Below are 18,906 nucleotides of genomic sequence, written 5' to 3' on the forward strand. Positions count from 1 at the left end.
TTACCTTCAGTAGCTTAGAGCATCATCAAACCTAAATCCGGCCCTGATCAGAGCTCTAAAACAACACAAAAGGCACGGTAAAAAAAGATAAACAATATACTGTATTTCTCCACTTGTTATGAAGCCAGCCTAATAGCTATAGTGCCAAAAAAATTGCATTTGCTATATTTATACAGCAATGTTAAAAGGAATGGAATTTGACCTTACCATAAATACAAATACAGTGGTACCTCGGGTTACATACGCATCAGGTTACATACGCTTCAGGTTACAGACTCCGCTAACCCAGAAATAATACCTCGGATTAAGAACTTTGCTTCAGGATAAGAACAGAAATCGTGCTCTGGCAGCAGCAGGAGGCCCCATTAGCTAAAGTGGTGCTTCAGGTTAAGAACAGTTTCAGGTTAAGAACGGACCTCCGGAACGAATTAAGCACTTAACCCGTGGTACGATGGTATGAAATACAAGAATACAAAAAAAAAAAAGCTTGGAAAATGAAACTTTGTACGCAAGCTGCACAATTTAGAAACTTTAGATTACATGCATTTGGAAGTGATGTACAGTAATACCTCAGTATTTCTGTGTAGCATTTAGCCCAGATTTTGTGACTAAATGGGGCTAGCTCCCTTGTTCTGTCAAAGCAAGGATTTCCATTTGCACAACAGAATGTCCCCCCATCTCCTCACATGCATCTTGCCTAAATCTCCTCTAGGGTTCCTTCAACTCTCTGGAACAGATTTGAAGAGGAACGTGGGCACACACAGTTGCACAACTGCAGATCCTTGCACTGACAGAACAGGGGAGTTTGATATCGCATGAATGGGAAACCCCCCATCCCATATAGGTGCTTTATCAACCCCCATCCAAAATATCACTGAAAATACAGAAGAGCTTTCAACGATTCTCAAAAGCTGCAGAAAGAAGATCAAATAGAAATTGGCTGTTTACCATCTAATTCCATGTGCTTTAAAATGTACATGCTGACATTCTGGGTAACATTGTCATGGTCTTGTGCCTCCATTTATATTGTTGTAGTAGGAGTGAAGCTGTACTAAACGGGAAGGCTGACATTTTAGGTCCCACTAATGATTCTCTCTGCAGAGGTGTGTGTGATCGCCTGGGCTGTTGAGTAGCGGGCCTTCCATTTCTGTCGCTACACCCACCTCCTTAACCACATGATGTTGTGTCGATCTGGAGTAAATATCACATGTTATGGCAACAGCCTTAAAATATATCTGACAAATCACTTAATCATATTTCAAAATGTGGCATTATAAAAATAGTCTAGTGTTTTGTGGGTAGCAAGAGGAAGCTATTTATAGACGTTACGCTGTGTTCCTTCTAATTAAAAATCATCTTTCTCTAGCTGAAATCATGACATCAGGGCTAGGTAACCTGTATAGTTGGCTGTGACATGGGAGAGGGAAGCAACAAGGCCATGCTTCTTTCGCCCACTTGATTTGCATCAATGTTTTGCCTTCCATTTCCCAGATCCCTTAGATCAGACACAGACAATGTGGTGCTCACCAGGTGTTATGGAACACAACTCCCATCATATCTGACCCTCAACCATGCTGGCTAGGGCTGATGGGAGTTGTGGTCCACATTCATTTATTTATTTATTTATTTATTTATTTATTTATTTATTTATTTATTTATGCATTTATAGCACCACTTTTCTCTCCAAGCAGCTCGAAGTGGCATAGGTGGTTCTCCATCCTCCTTACTTAATCCCCACAACAACGCTGTGAGGTAGATCAGGTGGAGAGGCAAGTGTCTAGTCCAAGGTCACCCAATGTGTTTTATGGCCAAGAGGGGATTTTAACCTTGGTCTCCTAGGCCTAGCCCCTAGCATAGATTATAAGCCTGCTGGTAATTACTGCTGATTTTTAAACATGGGGCTTATGGATTTATGTGCTGGTGCTTGACTTGTGAGCTATCAACACTCTCCCTACATAGTCATGGTCCACATCAACCTGAAACTGGCTTTTGGATGCATGTACACCTGCTCTGTCCCTGCTCCTGCCAACCTAGCAGTTCGAAAGCACGTCAAAGTGCAAGTAGATAAATAGGTACCGCTCCAGCGGGAAGGTAAACAGCGTTTCCGTGCGCTGCTCTGGTTTCGCCAGAAGCGGCTTAGTCATGCTGGCCACATGACCCAGAAAAACTGTCTGCGGACAAACATTGGCTCCCTCGGCCAGTAAAGCAAGATGAGCGCCGCAACCCCAGAGTCGTCCGCGACTGGACCTAATGGTCAGGGGTCCCTTTACCTTTACCTTTATCCCCACCATTATCCACAATGCAGTGCTATCCCGCGATTTCTTCAGAAATACTGCTGTTTGGTGTGTTTCCCCCTCAAACCAGCTTCAATCTAAATTGAAAGCTTAGGTCACATTCGCTTCACAGTTAACTTGAGGTGTGTCCATTTGAAGAAGAAGAAGAAGAAGAGTTTGGATTTGATATCCTGCCTTTCACTCCCCTTCAGGAGTCTCAAAGCAGCTAACAATCTCCCTTCCTCCCCCACAACAAACACTCTGTGAGGTGAGTGGGGCTGAGAGACTTCAAAGAAGCGTGACTGGCCCAAGGTCACCCAGCAGCTGCATGTGGAGGAGCGGAGACGCGAACCCGGTTCCCCAGATTACGAGACTACCGCTCTTAACCACTACACCACACTGGCTCTTGAGACAGTCATTGCACATGTTTAGGTGACACCTTCATGAATAGTAGTTTGGGAGCATTGCAGAAACCAAACAGGTCATGTGCATTGGATCCCTGCCCTACCTCTGGTGTGTACAGCAACATCTAAATGGGACTTGGAATGCAGTATGTGTTGGAAGGTGACCTTGTTGTGTTTTAAGCAGCCTGACATTCCCTCCTCCTGCACTGTGGAAGAGAAGATGACACTGCAGTGGTAACTGTCCTCTAGTTCCTGGCATGTCACTTTAGAGCAAAACTGGAAGTTTTGAATGAATTCTCTGAAAAAGTATGATGAGTCATGGGAAAGAACTTTCTGCCAACTATCCACCTTTCTTCACGCAGGCAACGGGCCCTGAGTTATCCCTGCTCTGGTTCTTTTCTGTTGCACAGAAAAAAATCAAGCAGGAGACCAGCATGGATTCAGCTGAGGGCAAATCGTAGAGACTGCATGTGGTGAATAAGCCCCATCCTTGATTGTTACCTGTTTCCCAACCAACAGTAAATGGTGATTCAGCAGGAGACTATTCTTCCTTTGCATGCCTAACACTAGAGCTCGTCCTCCAAAATGATCCTATTTACTAGCGATGTGTGGTCTTTCTTTCTTTCTCCTGAATCCTCCCTAAATCCTGTTGCTGAATTTGAAAACTTTACTACAAAAAGCCTGTCCTGTCAGTAAATCAACAAATATATGGTAGAGCCGTGCATGAAGAGCCTGGCGTGCTCTGGTCCATGGGGTCACAAAGAGTCGGACACGACTAAACGACTAAACAACAACAACAGAGCCATGCCCAAGGGCTTTGCTTTAGTTTACCAGCAACCACCATGGAATTGGCTTGTTCACATCACTTGCTTTCTCCCCCCACTATGAGGAGCTACACTCCCATAGAACAAGTGTGCCTCTTTTCATTTGACAGATGTCCGAGGGCATACTGTTAGAGCTTTTCTCACCCTCCATACCCCCCATAAGCCATGCTTAAATAAAGGCACAATAGAGGGTGCCAGAGAACTGCAACGGCTGCCACGGACCATTTCCAGGTGCAAGAGTGATCAGCATGTTAGAGAGTTTTTCCTAAGGGCAAAAGCTGTTCGACAGAGGAACTGACTGCAGCAGGAAGAGATGGTAGGCCCTCATTTGCTGGATGGCATTGAAACAGGCTGGATGCTCAGCTGCCAGAGATGCTGTAGTTCAGGAGTGGGGAACCCATGGTCCTCAAAGCATTGTTGGACTCCAACTCACATCAGCCTCAGCCAGCATGGCCAGTGGATTTGTAGTCCAACAACTTCTGGAGGGCCACTGGTTTCTTACCCCTGCTGTGGCTGAATCCTGTATTGCAAGTCCTGCACTGAGAGGGGGGTTGAATCAAATGAGTCCCTCTCAACTCTATGACTGGGAAGAAGCAGGTCACCTCCCACCCTTGTCAAATCATGCATTTTGTTTGATGAGGTGTCCATCTAAGGTGCCTGTGTACAATTGTGATACCTGCAACCAACTGCGCACCAGTAAACAAAGATGTCTGCTTCCTGAATTGCCAAGCTCGTAAGGCAAAACAGCAGAACTCCTGCTAATCCACCCCAAGCAGAAGCTCAGGCATCAGGTGGATTTGTGGCAGGAACCTCCGGGTCAGGAATGGTGCTAACAAGAAACTGGGCAAGGTACAAGCAATGAAGGGTGATTATCTCTTGTTAACTTCTTGTTCTTTGACTCTAGCTCTCTTGCTTAAACTGTTCAGCTAAAGGGAAATGTAATACCCTGAAGGTCCAGGACTGTTGCCTCTGCATCTGATGCTTCTCCGTGTGTTTCTTGTCTGCATCTTGTGTGTTTCTGTGCCTGCCTTGCTGGTGAATTACCGAGCGCTGATTTATTCCCTCATCATGCCTAATCCCTCTGATTGTCTGAGAATACATCTTGGGGAAATTCAGGTTTAGGAACCCAGCTCATCACCAAACATCCAAATAGTGGTGTGGGGAGGGCACATTTTGAAGCAGAGAAGTGGCAGGCAGAAGGAGGGATGCTCAAATCTTCATCCTGTTCACCACCCAGCTGGATTCAACACTGTCACTAGAGGCTCAGGTGGCCTTGGTGGTTAGCAATGCTATTTTCCAGCTGGTCTGCCAGCTGTGGCCCCTTTTGGATAGGAATGGCTTGGCTACTGGACTCCATGCTCTAGTAACTTCCAGATTGGATTACTGCTATGTGGAGCTGCCCTTCAAGATGACTTAGAAACTTCAATTAGTCCAAAATGCAGCCTCCAGATTACTGGCTGGGGTTCCATTTAGATCCCATATAACTCATTTTAAACAGAGCTGTGCCAGTTTGTTTCTGGGACCCATTCAAGGCGCTCACATTAGTGTTTAAAACCCTGAATGACTCAAGCCGAAAATACCCGGCAGCTCACTTCCTTCCCTACAGACCTTCTTGAGGGCCCTCTTGGTAGTTCCACTGTAGCTATAAAAGCTTCACCTGGCCGAAATTCTCCTTTTGATGTACGTGGATCCTGCACCTTCAAAGGGGATCTTGTATCTTTAAGGATCACGTGGAAAGGAGAACACTGCTCATGTGCAGCTTCTCTCATTTCTTGCTCCTGTTGCTTTTCTGTCTCTCACAGTGCTTTCAGAGAGCAAGAGCTGTTTCTGTAAACAGAATCTGCTTCTCCTCATGAGGGAGCGACACTAGGCAGATCAGAAGTATTCTGCCCAAACGCCATCAAAAACTGGTCGTCCCGCTTTGATGCTTTCCTTAGGCATAACATAATCAGTGTACCTCAACACAAATCCTCACTCACCTTTCTGACATCTGATTTCCATGCAATCAGCAGAAGGATATGGAGAGGAAAGGTTCCCTTTCCACCTTTCAAATATCCGCAGAACAAAAGCTCACACTAGACCAGTCCTGATTGCTTTTCTGAGTCAGCGACACTGACTGATTGGGGCCTAGGCATTTCAATCCTTCAGAAAACAGCATTTTGCTATCCAGGCCCATTACAGTGGTACCTCAGGTTCAAACTTAATTTGTTCCAGAAGTCTATTCTTAACCCGAAGCACTCTTAACCCAAGGCGCGCATTCCCTACATAGGCCTCCCGTGGCCCCGGAAGCAGATTGCGTAGTAACAGCAGCAGCAGCAGTAACAACAACACTTTTATTACTTATACCCCGCCCATCTGGCTGGGTTTCCCCAGCCACTCGGGGGTTCATCAGTTCAGCCAGCCCAGGTGACTTAAGGAGCTAGCTCTATATCATGGTTGCTCCAAACCTGGTTCCTTGTGTCATGTCCCACTGAAGAGCCGTACAGATCCCCTTCATTCATTCTTTGGACCCTGGTCAGCTGATACCAGAACCAGAGCCTCCATCTACAGCTTGTCATGGAGGTTGACCAAGACCTGACACTAGGTCAAGAAGAACCTTGTCCCACATGAGAGCACCCAACGTTTGAGACGGTCCTCACTGCCTCTCCTCCAGTGACCCTACCTGCAGAAATCAGACAAGTGCCAAAAGGGGAAGAGAGTCATTTCTACTGTACTCTGGCAACAGAACTCCATCCCAAAAAGAGATCCACATGTCACCTTCATTGTTAACTTTTGAGCATCAGGCAAGCCTGTCCTGTTCACTTGCATACTTTCCTCTTTGGTGGGAATTTCATTTGTTGCAGTGTTCTCACTCTGCCTTAGTGTTTTAAATCATTGAATCATAGAGCTGTAGAGCTGGAAGGGATCACTACAACGTAGGAATCCTGACCACATCCGTCCCTAGGTGGGTTCGAACCACCAAACCTCCAGTTAACAGCCAGATGCACTGACCCATTGTGCCACTGGGGGCTCCTCATGTTACATTAAATGTTTTCCGGGCTGCTTTTTAAATTGTGGTAGTGGGATTTTTTAAAAAAAAATAACATTTAATTAAAAATGTTATTGGTTATTTTATGATGTTTTAATATTATGTGACTAGCCACTATGGATTCTGTTCTTAGGAGAAATGGAGCGTATGCCCCGTTTTAAAGTGAATAGATACATATACTCAAGTGGGAAGATGCTGCTTAGTTGCACAGCTCCCATTTATTGCCTCAGTCCTGAATTGTGCCTCTGTCCTTCCCTTCCTAATATCAGGCTGAGGCTTCAGTCCCCACTTCAGTGGCTGCCAGGTCCTCTTAAAGAGCTGACATTTCCAATCCTGACATTTTCCACAGCTCCATCTGGGAATTAATGGCCGGATATTAACTGCGATGGGGCTGTTTATCATAATTAGTCTCATGAAGCTATTGAGCATTCAGCTTTCCCTTTTTCTTTTTTCTTTTTCTTTTTGCCTTAAATTTATCAGCTCTGAAGAAATAAATGCAGAATCTAGCAGAAGGGATGGCTGGTTTATTTATTTATTGATTTATTTTGATCTGTCAGGTTTCGTATTTAAAGTTTGCCAAAACTGAGCATCTCTTCCTAGAGATGATGCCAAGGTTGACCTAACTTGGGCACGTAATTGGAATTACTGGAGCCATTTGGTATTTTGCACAGACATTTATAATTCTGACATTTTCTGTAATTCAGACCTCTCGCAATGCAAACTAAATACAGTTGTGACTGACAGGGATTTATCAAACACTGCAAATATTATAGTGCTGTTTCACCTTTAGGTGTGTAGAAAGAAAAACTAGATCAAATGCAGATCCCCACATGGAAACTTTAGGATTGCTATTTATTTTATTACCATAATATTTATTGGGTAGAATTCACTGTAGTGCTAAGCAGGGAGCTACGAGCATGAGGAACAAGGTGTAATCATGCAACAAGACTTTCCCTCCCTTTCCTCTCCCCATAAATCTGTGTGGTGTAGTGGTTAAGAGCGGTAGTCTTGTAATCTGGTGAACCGAGTTCGCTTCCCCGCTCCTCCACATGCAGCTGCTGGGTGACCTTGGGCCAGTCACACTTCTTGAAGTCTCTCAGCCCCACTCACCTCACAGAGTGTTTGTTGTGGGGGAGGAAGGGAAAGGAGAATGTTAGCCGCTTTGAGACTCCTTCGGGTAGTGATAAAGTGGGATATCAAATCCAAACTACTACTACTACTACTACTACTACTACTATTCTTCTTCTTCTTCTTCTTCTTCTTCTTCTTCTTCTTCTTCTTCTTCTTCTTCAGTTTCCTTCAACCCTTCAGAGCAGCCCATTGTCTTTCAAGACAGATGGATGTCAGCAACAATTCAGAGCAGCTTTAGGGGGCATGAGGGGGAGAGGGGGGAAACGGTGCACAAGTGGACCTCCTTCCACACATGCAACAACTTAGTTGAAACCCACCCAACCCAATGTGTTTATATACTGCTTTTTGTCACCAAGTCTGTATTTTTATTTTTTTTAAAAAAGAAAAGTATTTACTTACCTGAACTTGGAGATATTGTTTCTTATGGGCATGTTGAAATGTAGAACAAGGGAGCTCCCACTACTGATGAAAATCAAATATTTGTTTGTTTGTTCGACTGCATTTTGTATTTCCAAACTGCAGCGTAGGAGGAACGCCCCTCTACAAAAGAAAACTCAAATAATAAAAAGCAATGAAACATTGAAATGAAAAGCATATTAAATACAAAAAAGCAAAATATGTGTACACATTAAAAGAAAAGGAAAAAGAAACATTAAAAGGAAAGGGGGGAAAACTTATAAATTTATTTCCTACTACAATGATGATTATTCGTGTGATAATAAACCCAGACACAGTCATGCTTAGAGTAGACCTATTGAAATCAATGGGACTTAAATGATCCCTTTCTTTTAGTAACTCCAAGCATGGCTAAGACTAACTTTGATGGGCAGCCACATGAAAATGGTGGGCAAAGCCAGACACAAAATTGGGTGGAGCAAATATGCCTTTTATAGCTACTACCTCGTACATACTCTCATGCAGCCCATCCTCCACCCAACCTAGGGAGAGTCTAGAGGGCCAATAGGAAAGGCCTGAAGGGCCACATGGGGCTCCTGAGACGAAGGTTTCTCTCCCCCTGCACCCCGCAAGATAGGTTTGCAAACTGGGAAGCAAACAAAATGCAGAAGGGCACTTGAGTTGCTCATATGTGCCGCTAATATAGCCTTAAAAATATATCTGTATCCATAGACTTATTTTATTTGAGTTCTGCTGGCCCCTAAAGTTGTTCAGAAGCCTCCTTCTCCTTGCCGCTCCAGTCCTTCCCCCATGCAGAGCTCTGCTGGTGTCCTCCTGCTTTCATTCTCCACGATTCTGGTTCCACCCTTGTTTTTCTAGCCCAATCGGAGATTATCCAAAGCTCTCCATCCAGATGTTTACTAGGTAAACATAAAAGATTTTGTGTTTACATATTACCTATTAACATTCCTCTGCTGATGTGAAGGTAGTAATTATGGAGCCAGATGGGGACGTGCACACAGTCTTTGACACCAAGCCTGCACACTGCTGGGTGGCATTTTTTAACGAGATGCCAACTACCAGCAGAAAGATCAGGAAAGCTGACTGCAATTAAAAACTGAATTTCTAAATCTACCGCATGGCTTATTCCAGGTGAAGACTAAGTGTTCTGGGCTGCAGCATTTGACATAATGTACATGGGATGCGCTCCAAGCTAATGTGCTCAAACCTGAAATTCCCCTTGTTACAACATGATGGCAATAATACAATAATTATATGCCATCACCTGTGTGGATAATGCAAAGACGCTGTGCCCATTCCTAATTCTGCATTCCAGGCAGGGAATGTAATGTCTGAAATCCTCTTACTATGTGGATGACCCTGACTTTGTATGGATGGTATTAAAACTAACACTGCCTGTTCCAAGGGGCTGATGGCGTAGAGTTGCCCCATGTACTTCGGAACTGTGCATATGGTAAATAAATATTATTACAATCCATGTGACTTAGCTACATAGAAGCATTTTGAGCGGCTACCACATAATAAAGTGCAACGTTTTAGTTAGATCTAACCCCCTAAATTCCTTCCAGTAGCACCTTAAAGACCAACTAAGTTAGTTCTTGGTATGAGCTTTCGTGTGCATGCACACTTCTTCAGATACCTGAAGATACCTTTCGTGTGCATGCACACGAAAGCTCATACCAAGAACTAACTTAGTTGGTCTTTAAGGTGCTACTGGAAGGAATTTTGTTTTGTTTTGACCATGGCAGACCAACACGGCTACCTATCTGTAACTGCCCCTAAATGCCAGTAAGGATATTTTTTCTGTGACATGAGGGAACTTCATCTTGCCTACCAGGAGGGGCCGGTGGCATGAGGCAGTGCTTTATATTTAAAAAATCTAATGGAAGTTAATTAAATGATCAACAGTAACAGACGACCTCCAGGTATAGGGCAGTAAATAAATTTGATAAATAATAATAAAAATTAATAAACAGCATTAAATGGAGACAAGCAGAGCAGATAACACTAATCTGAACAAAACTGCCATTGCGGACATACAGTTGGGCAATTTCCTACTCACCAGGCCAATTGGCAGACCAGCTCTGCATTGTGAAGATGTCTGCAAATGTGACGTGAAGGCTGGCAACATCAACCCCACCATGTGGGAATCCCTTGCAGACTGCAGTGCCTGAAGACAGACCGTAGCAGTGACCAGGGGAGGAATAATTGCTGGGAGGAGCACAGAGAGAAGAAACACCTTGGTACACCTGCAACAGCACCATGGTATGCCTTTGCCTGCCCAACTGCAATAAAGCATCTCTCTCCTGTATTGGTCTCTATAGCCACAACAGGCGCTGTAACCTTCCAAAGGCGCACTCCTCCAATGTCTCCCAATATGGACACAGATGCCAACCAATGGTTTCCATATTGTGTGTCACAGTGGCCTCCAGGTGAGCCCTAAAGTACCAAGGTATCTTGTCCCCTACAGTAGGGATACAGCTTTATGTACATACCTGCCTGTGTTTACCCATTGCAAGTGTAAGTAGCTGGAGGCTGCAATCTAAGGTTGCTGGTACAATAAGTAGATACTCCATATTTAAAAGGATGAGTCCCTTAATGTAGGGCCATCCTCAAAGAATTTTGACTCAGCATAGAAGCCACCCATTTGCCCCACTCCTTTTAAAAAGCCACCCACCCATTAACTCTCTTTGTTTCCAATGTCCATTGTTAACAGCTTGGCAACCCACCCTCAGATACTCCACTGGATGGCAACTGACCCACCATGTGGCTATTAGTACCTCATCTCTGAGCTCTGCAGCTATCAAATGTTTCTTTTTTCAGAACACAGCAGCTGCATGATTTCCTTGACTTTTAAAAATCTGACCTCCACTTGTAAAGGTAAAACTTTTGAAAGGGGCTACATATGAAAGAATAAACAGGGACCCGGGTAGCGCTGTGGGTAAAACCTCAGCGCCTAGGACTTGCCAATCGCATGATCGGCGGTTCGAATCCCCATGGCGGGGTGCGCTCCTGTCGTTCGGTCCCAGCGCCTGCCAACCTAGCAGTTCGAAAGCACCTCTGGGTGCAAGTAGATAAATAGGGACCACTTACCAGCAGGAAGGTAAACGGCATTCCGTGTGCTGCGCTGGCTCGCCAGATGTAGCTTGTCACGCTGGCCACGTGACCCGGAAGTGTCTGCGGACAGCGTTGGCTCCCGGCCTATAGAGTCAGATGAGCGCACAACCCTAGAGTCTGGCAAGACTGGCCCGTACAGGCAGGGGTACCTTTACCTTTACATATGAAATAAGAAATTATTTCCTCTGCACCTACCAGCCCAGCCAATGGCTTTTAAAATATGCCTTGTTGGTCTCCCATATGCAAATAAGAAATGGGAATGGTAAAAGATTAACAGCTCATTGGCTGCTGCCTGTCTGTGTCAAGGCTTGTAGTCATAATGGGTGGTCTGCCTATACTTAGGGATTTAGAGTTGTTCTTGTGCTCTGCAATTCACACTTCTGGCACAATGGCCTAAATATCTTGGTTTCACCAAATGGCCAGCAACCAATACCAGAACATCAGCCCTCTTCTTTATATGTGAAACCACCTCATACTATGTGCTGAGACCCATGTTGAGTAGCACTGGGATTGCATTTCTTCCAGTTTTTTTGGGACTGCATCTCCACCAGGATTTGTTCCAGGCCCTATAATAACCCAAAGTGGTTATCAACCAACTAATCCCTGTCTCAGGTACAGGCACCATCTTGAAACCAGTTCTTGGTAGCAACCAGATGGACTGGAGACCCTTGTGAGCATCATTTGGGAACAAAAGGGATAGGAAGATACAGGATACGGGAATCTCTCAGTGGTGTGGAACCAGTAGCCCTCGGGATGTTGTTGGACTCCACCTCCCATCAGTCCTAGCCAGCGTGAGAGGGAAGCTGTAATCCAGCAACACCTAAAGGGCCCCTGGTTCCCTACCCTTACTGTAAGTCATTGAAGTGTTCCAGGGCAACAGATACACCACCTTTCATAGAACATAAAAGTCTGTCTTATACTATTTGTCCACCTAGCTCAGTATTGTCCGCTCAGACTGGCTACAGCTGTCTAGGGTTTCAGGAAGGAGTCTTTCCAATTGCCTGCTTCCCATTTTAATTTTTAAATGGAGATGCTGGGGATTGACACTGGACATTTGGCATGCCAAGCAGGTGCTCTGCCACTGAGTTACGCTCTCCCCCCTCTCTTAAGCTCAAGGCCAGGGAAAGGTTGACTATTCAAGAGGTAGCAAAGAAGGAAAACAGTATTCCTAAGTACCGGATCCAGGGAACATTATTCCTAAGTACCTGCGAGGAGAAGACACTACACAATCAATGGAGATCTGAAAAAGAGGGATAGGATTAGGCAGCACTTTATTCTGGGGGGGGGGGGACATATACCCCTAAACATTTTGTGAATCTAAGTTTGGCCTCATTGAGGGGCAGTATTTCAATATGAGTAGGAAAATGAGAGTACCCCAAAGTGATTATGGACATGGCCATGTAGTTCAGAACTGCAACATGAAACTACAGTTTTTTTGTTTGTTTTTTAAAGTCATCCAGGTTTCCAATGTATTATATAACAATGGGTTTCAGGACAGCAGAGTATCTGTGAGGATATATTTGGCCTGATGGTGGTGTGTCCTGGAGCTCCACATCATCAGTATTCTAACTCCCATGAGGCTGACTCCCATGAGTATTCTAGCTCCCAACATCTTATTGCCAATTGGAGGCTCTCTCTTCTTCCCTAGAAATGACTGGTTGGTGAGTCTCAGAGGAGTCCTTTTTTCTGGAGATTCTTGAACCTGCCGATGGATTATGGATACCAAAAAGGAACAGGATAGCAGTGGAATGGATGACATAAACTTGAGTTCTACCTCTTTGGGATGTTACACAATTCAAGGTAAGTTTACTGCAGAATATAGAAATACACAGTCTACTTCCCCCCCTTATCTTCCCTTGTCAAATGCCTGGATTTATGTCTTGAATGTAGATGTTCAGCTCCGTATCGTATCGATGACCCTTCATCCTAGCAAAACAAAGCTGAAACAGAACCCAACGAGTTTCTAGCAGGACTAAGAAATTTCCATAACTGAACATGACCAGAATAGTGCCTTCATATGCTCTTAAACCAGGAGCATTGCTAGAAACAGGAGGTTCAACATCAACCCCCCAATTCCCTGTGCTTGTCCTACACGACCAGTTGGATAGGTCTACCTCTTGTTGCCCTTGTTGTTTCTGGTCAGGATCTAACACACCAACTTGGTTTTGCCTCCCCTTCCTCACAGGCTTAAAACAGCTCTATGAGGCCCACCAGCTCTGTGATGCCACCCTGATGGCTGAAGGAAGGATTTTCTCCTGTCACAGGTGAGTTCCTGGATTTTGCTGGTCTCCAGCCTGCTAGTGACTATTGGCCTGATGAAGCAGCTCATGTTATCCATAGCCAGCAAAGCGAATGCTTTGCCTAGGGAGGTGAAATTGCCTAGGCAAGTGCAGAGTATGCACATCAGCACTGAGATGCTCCGGCTCTATGGGAGCAACACAGCCTCTGACACAAGAGTGTAACAATCTTTGTCACAATGCATGCTGCCAAATCACTGCCATTCCGAATAAGCCAATGGCTCAGGTTCTTGTGCTAGTCATATGCCTCTAAAAGCTTACATTTGCAATTCACGTCTGACAGGGGCTCATTTAATGGGGTGGGAATGAGGGAAGATTAGCAGAAATCCCATTCATGGAGAGGTTTATACAAATTAAGGTTTATCATTTAGATTTATAAAGATTTATGGAATTATGTAAGGTGTAGAGGAAGTGGATAGAAAATCTGTTCCCCTCCTCTAGAATTGTGGGAGTGTCAGTCTCCCAATTAAAGTGTTTGGCAGGAGATTCAGGACAGACAAAACAAAGTACTTTTTTAACACAACACACAACTGATTTATGGATTTCATTGTCATCCAGTCTGGTGAGGGTCACCATATTAAATTAAAACAGGATCGGGCAAATTCATGGAGGTTTCAATGGTCATTGGCCGTGATAACTAAATCAAACCTTCACCTTCAGAGACATTGAGTACCATTTGTTGCAGACAACTGGGAGAGCGCTATTTCCTTCAGATCCAATAAAATAAAATGGATTTCTGAAAGTATCTAAATGGGGGAAAAGATTTGGTGTGTACTGGGGGAGGGGTTTGCTCTCCTGCAAATTAAATTTTGCACACCAGGATTCTAGAACCATTCTTGCCATGCTAATTATGCATATAGTTTATGAAGGAAACTTTCCAAAATGTAATTGGCCACCTGCAGTCTGAAGTGATACAGTCCATTCTGCTGCTTGTGCAGACTAGGCCTTACAGTGCCCAGGGCCGGATCACCCATAAGGCAAAGTGAGACAACTGCCTCAGGCGGCAGGATTCACAGGGGCAGCAGATCTGGCCTCCAAGAAAGGGATCATTCACGGCTGCAGCATGCACCTTGGAGGCTAGATCTGCTGCCTCCCTGACAGCCCTCCCCATGTCACCTCTGCAGTGGCCTTTATTCACACCCTGTTCTTGATGTACAACTTCACTTCACCCCTTCTTCCCTGGGAGGCCGGCAATTTTGTAGCTCGCCTCAGGTGACAAAATGTCTTGAGCCGTTCCAGCAGTGGCCGTCCCATGGGCTGATACTGGCCTGCTCACAGGCTGCTGACTCTTTTTTAAAGGGATGAAGGTTCTGTGTCTTTAACAGCTGGACTAGCAAACCTGCTACAGGAATGAAAGCACAGAGAGCAAATCAACTGAGCGCAGCAACAGTACATGGAAGAAGAGGAATATTCCCAAGTAAGGGACGACTGAGATAGTGAACATGTGTGTCCTTAGAATTATTTCATCCTGAGTGGCAGAAATATATTCCTGTTTTGAAGGATCATGTAACCCCAGAAGCTTAGCATTTTTACACATAACATAAGGCTGACTTTTTGCTTTGCTACCTCTCTTTGTAGGGCAGTGTTGGCCGCATTCAGTCCTTACTTCCGGGCCATGTTCACCAGGCCCTTTAGAGAATGCTGGGAAAGGCAAGTTGTGTTTGAAGACATGGCCTCTTCTGTTCTTCAAAGAATTCTAGATTATCTCTACACTGGAGAGTTGTTGCTTACACCAGAGACTGCTCAGGATCTCTTCACAGCTGCCAATAGGCTTGTCATCCGCCCACTGCAGGAGATTATTGGCAGGTAAACAGATCCTGTTTTGGAGCTGGGACTGGGGATCCTTGGGTCAGTGGGTGGAAGCCTTAAGAGATACAGTGGTACCTCTGGTTACGAACTTAATTCATTCTGGAGGTCTGTTCTTAACCTGAAACAATTCTTAACCTGAGGTACCACTTTAGCTAATGGGGCCTCCCGCAGCGCCGCGATTTCTGTTCTCATCCTGAGGTAAAGTTCTTAACCTGAGGTACTACTTCCGGGTTAGTGGAGTCTTTAACCGAAGTGTTTGTAACCTGAGGTGTTTGTAACCCGAGGTACCACTGTCTGGAGGCACAATCTAGAGTTGAGCTGAAATTTCTCAGAAGACATTTTTCTGATAATATATCTGAGGCTTTTCTTTTAGAAAACAATTTTTCACTGAATATTTCCCAACTTTCTTTGGGGGGAGGCAGCTATTATTTCTCCCCTGCCCCACAATGACCTGAATATAAACACAGACAATGCCCTTGAATGACACTAGGTCTAAAGCATTGTTTGGGGTGGGAAATAGTGCCTAGTGCAGTTGCTGCTGCTGCTTCTTGCAGCAGCAAGCAGTGGCATTGGGGAGGAACCCAGCACCAGCATCTGGGGAAATGTAAGTTGTCTGAGCTTATGTCAAAAGCGAGTTTGAGTTTTCATTCATTAAAATGACAGACATCTGTACCTTGACCTTTGCCTAGTTTGTCAAAGAAATCAAGGACTGTGTTCACTTGGGCTCCAGAAAACACAGACGTATTGGCTGGCAAGCTAAACAAGAATGGAAAATTTACTGGTTCACACAGTGCTGCTGTAATTCTGGGGGGTTCACAGAGGATATCAATCTCCAAAAATTCCACCACATTACCCATTAACCAAAATGAAATTAATTTAAAGACAATAATTGGTGAACTCCAGCTGTCCCACAGCAGTTTACTAACAGCTGAGCGCCTGGTTGTAATGTTCAACTGGGCCCTCAGCAGCAAGTAAACTGCTATGGGACAGTTGGAGTTCCACAATTACTGCCTTGAAATTAATTTCACTTTGTAACTGAGGGAATTTTCCTGGAGGAAAGAGAGATCAGGCAAAATGAAAGATGGGATGCATGCAGATCCTTCCTATTGCCTATACTCCAAACTTCACACTGACACAAGTGCTATTTAACATGGAAGGGCTTAGTTGTAGCTCACAATTACTATTGCAAATCACATATATTTTGGCTGCACCATTTCTCCATATCCACAACTCATTCCCTCTGGCTATCCCATTTTGTTCCATTCATTCAGGTGTCCAACATTTCCCTTACTGTGGCTTGTTTCAGCTTTCCTCCTCCAAAGTCCTGACCTGTTACCTTCCAATGCATTTCCCCCATCCTTTAAAGTGATCCCTTTCCTCCTGAGCCTGGAGAAAAGATGCAACAAACAATTCTAGCTCCACTTGAAGCATCTTGCTTTTGAGCGGGTTGCCAGCAAAATATAAAAAATGTACATTTTTCAGACACCTTGGCAAACTTATTTTAACCGGCATGTGTTGGTCTCTGGCGGTGGGATAACAGGTCAGAATGCCAGTGGGCATGCCAGTCCCTTTGCTGCTGAGCGCGAAAAGCTGTCTCTTTCACCATCTGGAGAGTGAAATTCCCCTGCAGTTCCCCACTGATCCATATTTAATTTCTTTCTCTCACCAGATTCCTTGCTGACAGCATTTCTATGGACAGCTGCCTGGGGATTTATGCTTTGGCATATGCTCACAACCACCAAGCGCTGCTTCGTGTGGCCACACGACACATCACCATTAACTTTGAACCTCTTTCTCAACACGAGGCCTTTCCAGGCTTGGATCCCAGCACGGTGATCAGCATTGTCTCCTCAGACAAACTCCTGGTGTCTTCTGAGCTGATCGTCTACCATGCTGTGCAGCGCTGGGTGAGGTCTCAACCAGCCGAGCATCTCTCACTGATCAAGAAGCTGCTGAAACAAGTCCGCCTCCCGCTTCTTACTTCTGAAGAGATCACGGTAGTCCAGAAGGACATAATCGAAGAATATGGACATGCTCACCTGCAGTGGGAGCAGCTGGACGGAGAAGGGAGGTTGCGGAAGAGCGGGGGTCTCAGGCACGGCATGTACGATGACTGGATTGTGAGCTTGGGCCTTTTTGTAAGCAACATGCAGGGAGGCGTAGTTGAACGTCTGAAAACTCACTTCCTGGGATTCAGCCTGCAGACAGAAAGCTGGGAGGAGATACCACCCCTGATGTATCTAGATTCCTCTGGCTTCTTGTCTGTGGGGCACAAGCTCTATGTCTCCGGGGGACAAAGGCTTAATGGCTCCGTCTTAGGCAATCTGCACGAGTTTGATGCTCTTACCGGCCAGTGGATGCAGCTGCCATCCATGTCCACTCCTCGGCGAGAACACGGCTTCCTAGCATGTAAGCAGAAGCTGTATGCTTTGGGGGGCCGGAGTGGCCGAAGTGTGCTTGATTCTGCAGAAAGCTTTGACCTAGTGCAGAAGTCCTGGTCTCCCATTGCCAACTTGCCATTTGCAGTGAGTCATTTTGCCTCTGCCACATTGAAAAACAAGCTCTACCTGATTGGAGGGTTCTCTCACACAAGGGCAAGCGGCCTTGCTCACAGGGGCATTCTGATTTATGAAACAGGTTCCGATGTGTGGAATCAGGTGCCTCTGGCTTTTCAGTGCTACAAATCCACAGCTGTGACCATGGACAATGGGATCTTCGTCATCGGCGGGCTTGTTGAGGAGAGCAGCCGGCGCGAGACACCCGGCACGGTAATCAGGGCCCTGATCTCTGGCACCCACAAGTGTTTCTTCCTCAGCAAGGATGGCACTGTGAGCTACGACGTCGCCATCCCAGAACTTCCTATCCTGGTCTTGCCACCTTGTGCGGTGCAGTGGCAGAGAAGAATCCACGTGCTGGTGGGGAATACAATATACCAGTGGAAGCCCGGAGAGCCCAGCTGGACCAGGAGTCGAAAAACTGCTCCCAACACAAGAGTAACATTCTTAACTGTAGTTAACGGAGTAACACTGAGGGTCCCAAAGAAAAATCTGCAGCCCCTTTTACGAGAAGCCTCTGCAGCCTTGACAGCGGTTTGGGTGGCTGATAATTAGCAGCCAATTGACACTTTCCCAAACCTGGCTACCTTGGCTTCACCTAAATTCAGGATTCCATCGGGCATCTTAAGCTCCTCCCTTTAATATTGACAATACCGATGCCTTCAGGAGCAGAATACAGTCACACGGGTTCCTCCTCATTGCACTTGAGACAGGGTGCCTATGGCTCAGCCAAGGGGGCCTGGCTGCTGAATAAACTCCATTCCAGCCTCCAACTTACGTTCCTTATTGTAATTTTTTTCTGAGTACCATACGGTATGAGGGGAAAAGATCAGAAGCTTCTAGGTCAGGGGTCAGCAAACTTTTTCAGCCCCTCAGACCCTGTGTGGGGCCAGACTATATTTTGAAAAAATATATGAATGTATTCCTATGCCCCACAAATAACCCTGAGATGCATTTTAAATAAAAACACTCATTCTACTCAGGTAGATACACCAGGCAGGCCCCACAAAGAACCCAGAGGTGCATTTTAAATAAAAGGACACATTCTACT

General features: G+C 45.3%; 1 protein-coding gene and 2 long non-coding RNA genes across 8 annotated transcripts; 1 reads left to right on the forward strand and 2 right to left on the reverse strand.

Annotated features, from left to right (window-relative positions):
- Nucleotides 1-920: 920 nt before the first annotated feature.
- Nucleotides 921-8,469, reverse strand: LOC309363903. Its single transcript, XR_014165635.1, has 2 exons — nt 8,060-8,469; nt 921-1,191 (listed from the first exon to the last, which is right to left on the reverse strand). It is a non-coding gene; the product is annotated as an uncharacterized lncRNA (long non-coding RNA).
- Nucleotides 8,470-8,775: 306 nt separating this feature from the next.
- LOC309363897 lies at nt 8,776-14,180 on the reverse strand. Of its 2 annotated transcripts, XR_014165627.1 has the most exons (5): nt 13,406-14,180; nt 12,569-12,896; nt 12,400-12,434; nt 10,140-10,288; nt 8,776-8,976 (listed from the first exon to the last, which is right to left on the reverse strand). It is a non-coding gene; the product is annotated as an uncharacterized lncRNA (long non-coding RNA). The 2 variants fall into 2 exon arrangements; XR_014165628.1 differs by lacking the exon at nt 10,140-10,288 and having other exon boundaries at nt 13,406-14,173.
- On the forward strand, nt 10,260-18,632 carry LOC309363816 (kelch repeat and BTB domain-containing protein 12-like). Of its 5 annotated transcripts, none has more exons than XM_081900294.1 (5): nt 10,260-10,342; nt 12,843-12,994; nt 13,380-13,458; nt 15,070-15,297; nt 16,970-18,632. In XM_081900294.1, exons 2-5 carry the CDS (start codon nt 12,910-12,912, stop codon nt 18,408-18,410), a joined length of 1,833 nt encoding a protein of 610 aa, XP_081756420.1. In that variant the 5' UTR covers nt 10,260-10,342; nt 12,843-12,909; the 3' UTR covers nt 18,411-18,632. The 5 variants fall into 5 exon arrangements, with proteins under 5 accessions (XP_081756420.1, XP_081756419.1, XP_081756418.1 ...); XM_081900293.1 differs by lacking the exon at nt 10,260-10,342 and adding an exon at nt 10,839-10,957; XM_081900292.1 differs by lacking the exon at nt 10,260-10,342 and adding an exon at nt 11,476-11,864.
- The last annotated feature ends 274 nt before the right edge of the window (nt 18,633-18,906 follow it).

Source organism: Podarcis melisellensis (genome assembly GCF_964234715.1).
Source record: "Podarcis melisellensis genome assembly, chromosome: 2".
In the NCBI taxonomy this organism is placed as follows: domain Eukaryota; kingdom Metazoa; phylum Chordata; class Lepidosauria; order Squamata; family Lacertidae; genus Podarcis; species Podarcis melisellensis.

Bases quoted from the DNA above. Each gene is read 5' to 3' on its own strand.
- LOC309363816 (XM_081900294.1), top strand. From the start codon at position 12,910: ATGGATACCAAAAAGGAACAGGATAGCAGTGGAATGGATGACATAAAC. The intron at 12,995-13,379 runs GTAAGTTTACTG...CCTTCCTCACAG, and splicing joins GGGATGTTACACAATTCAAG to GCTTAAAACAGCTCTATGAG. The intron at 15,298-16,969 runs GTAAACAGATCC...TTCTCTCACCAG, and splicing joins CTGCAGGAGATTATTGGCAG to ATTCCTTGCTGACAGCATTT.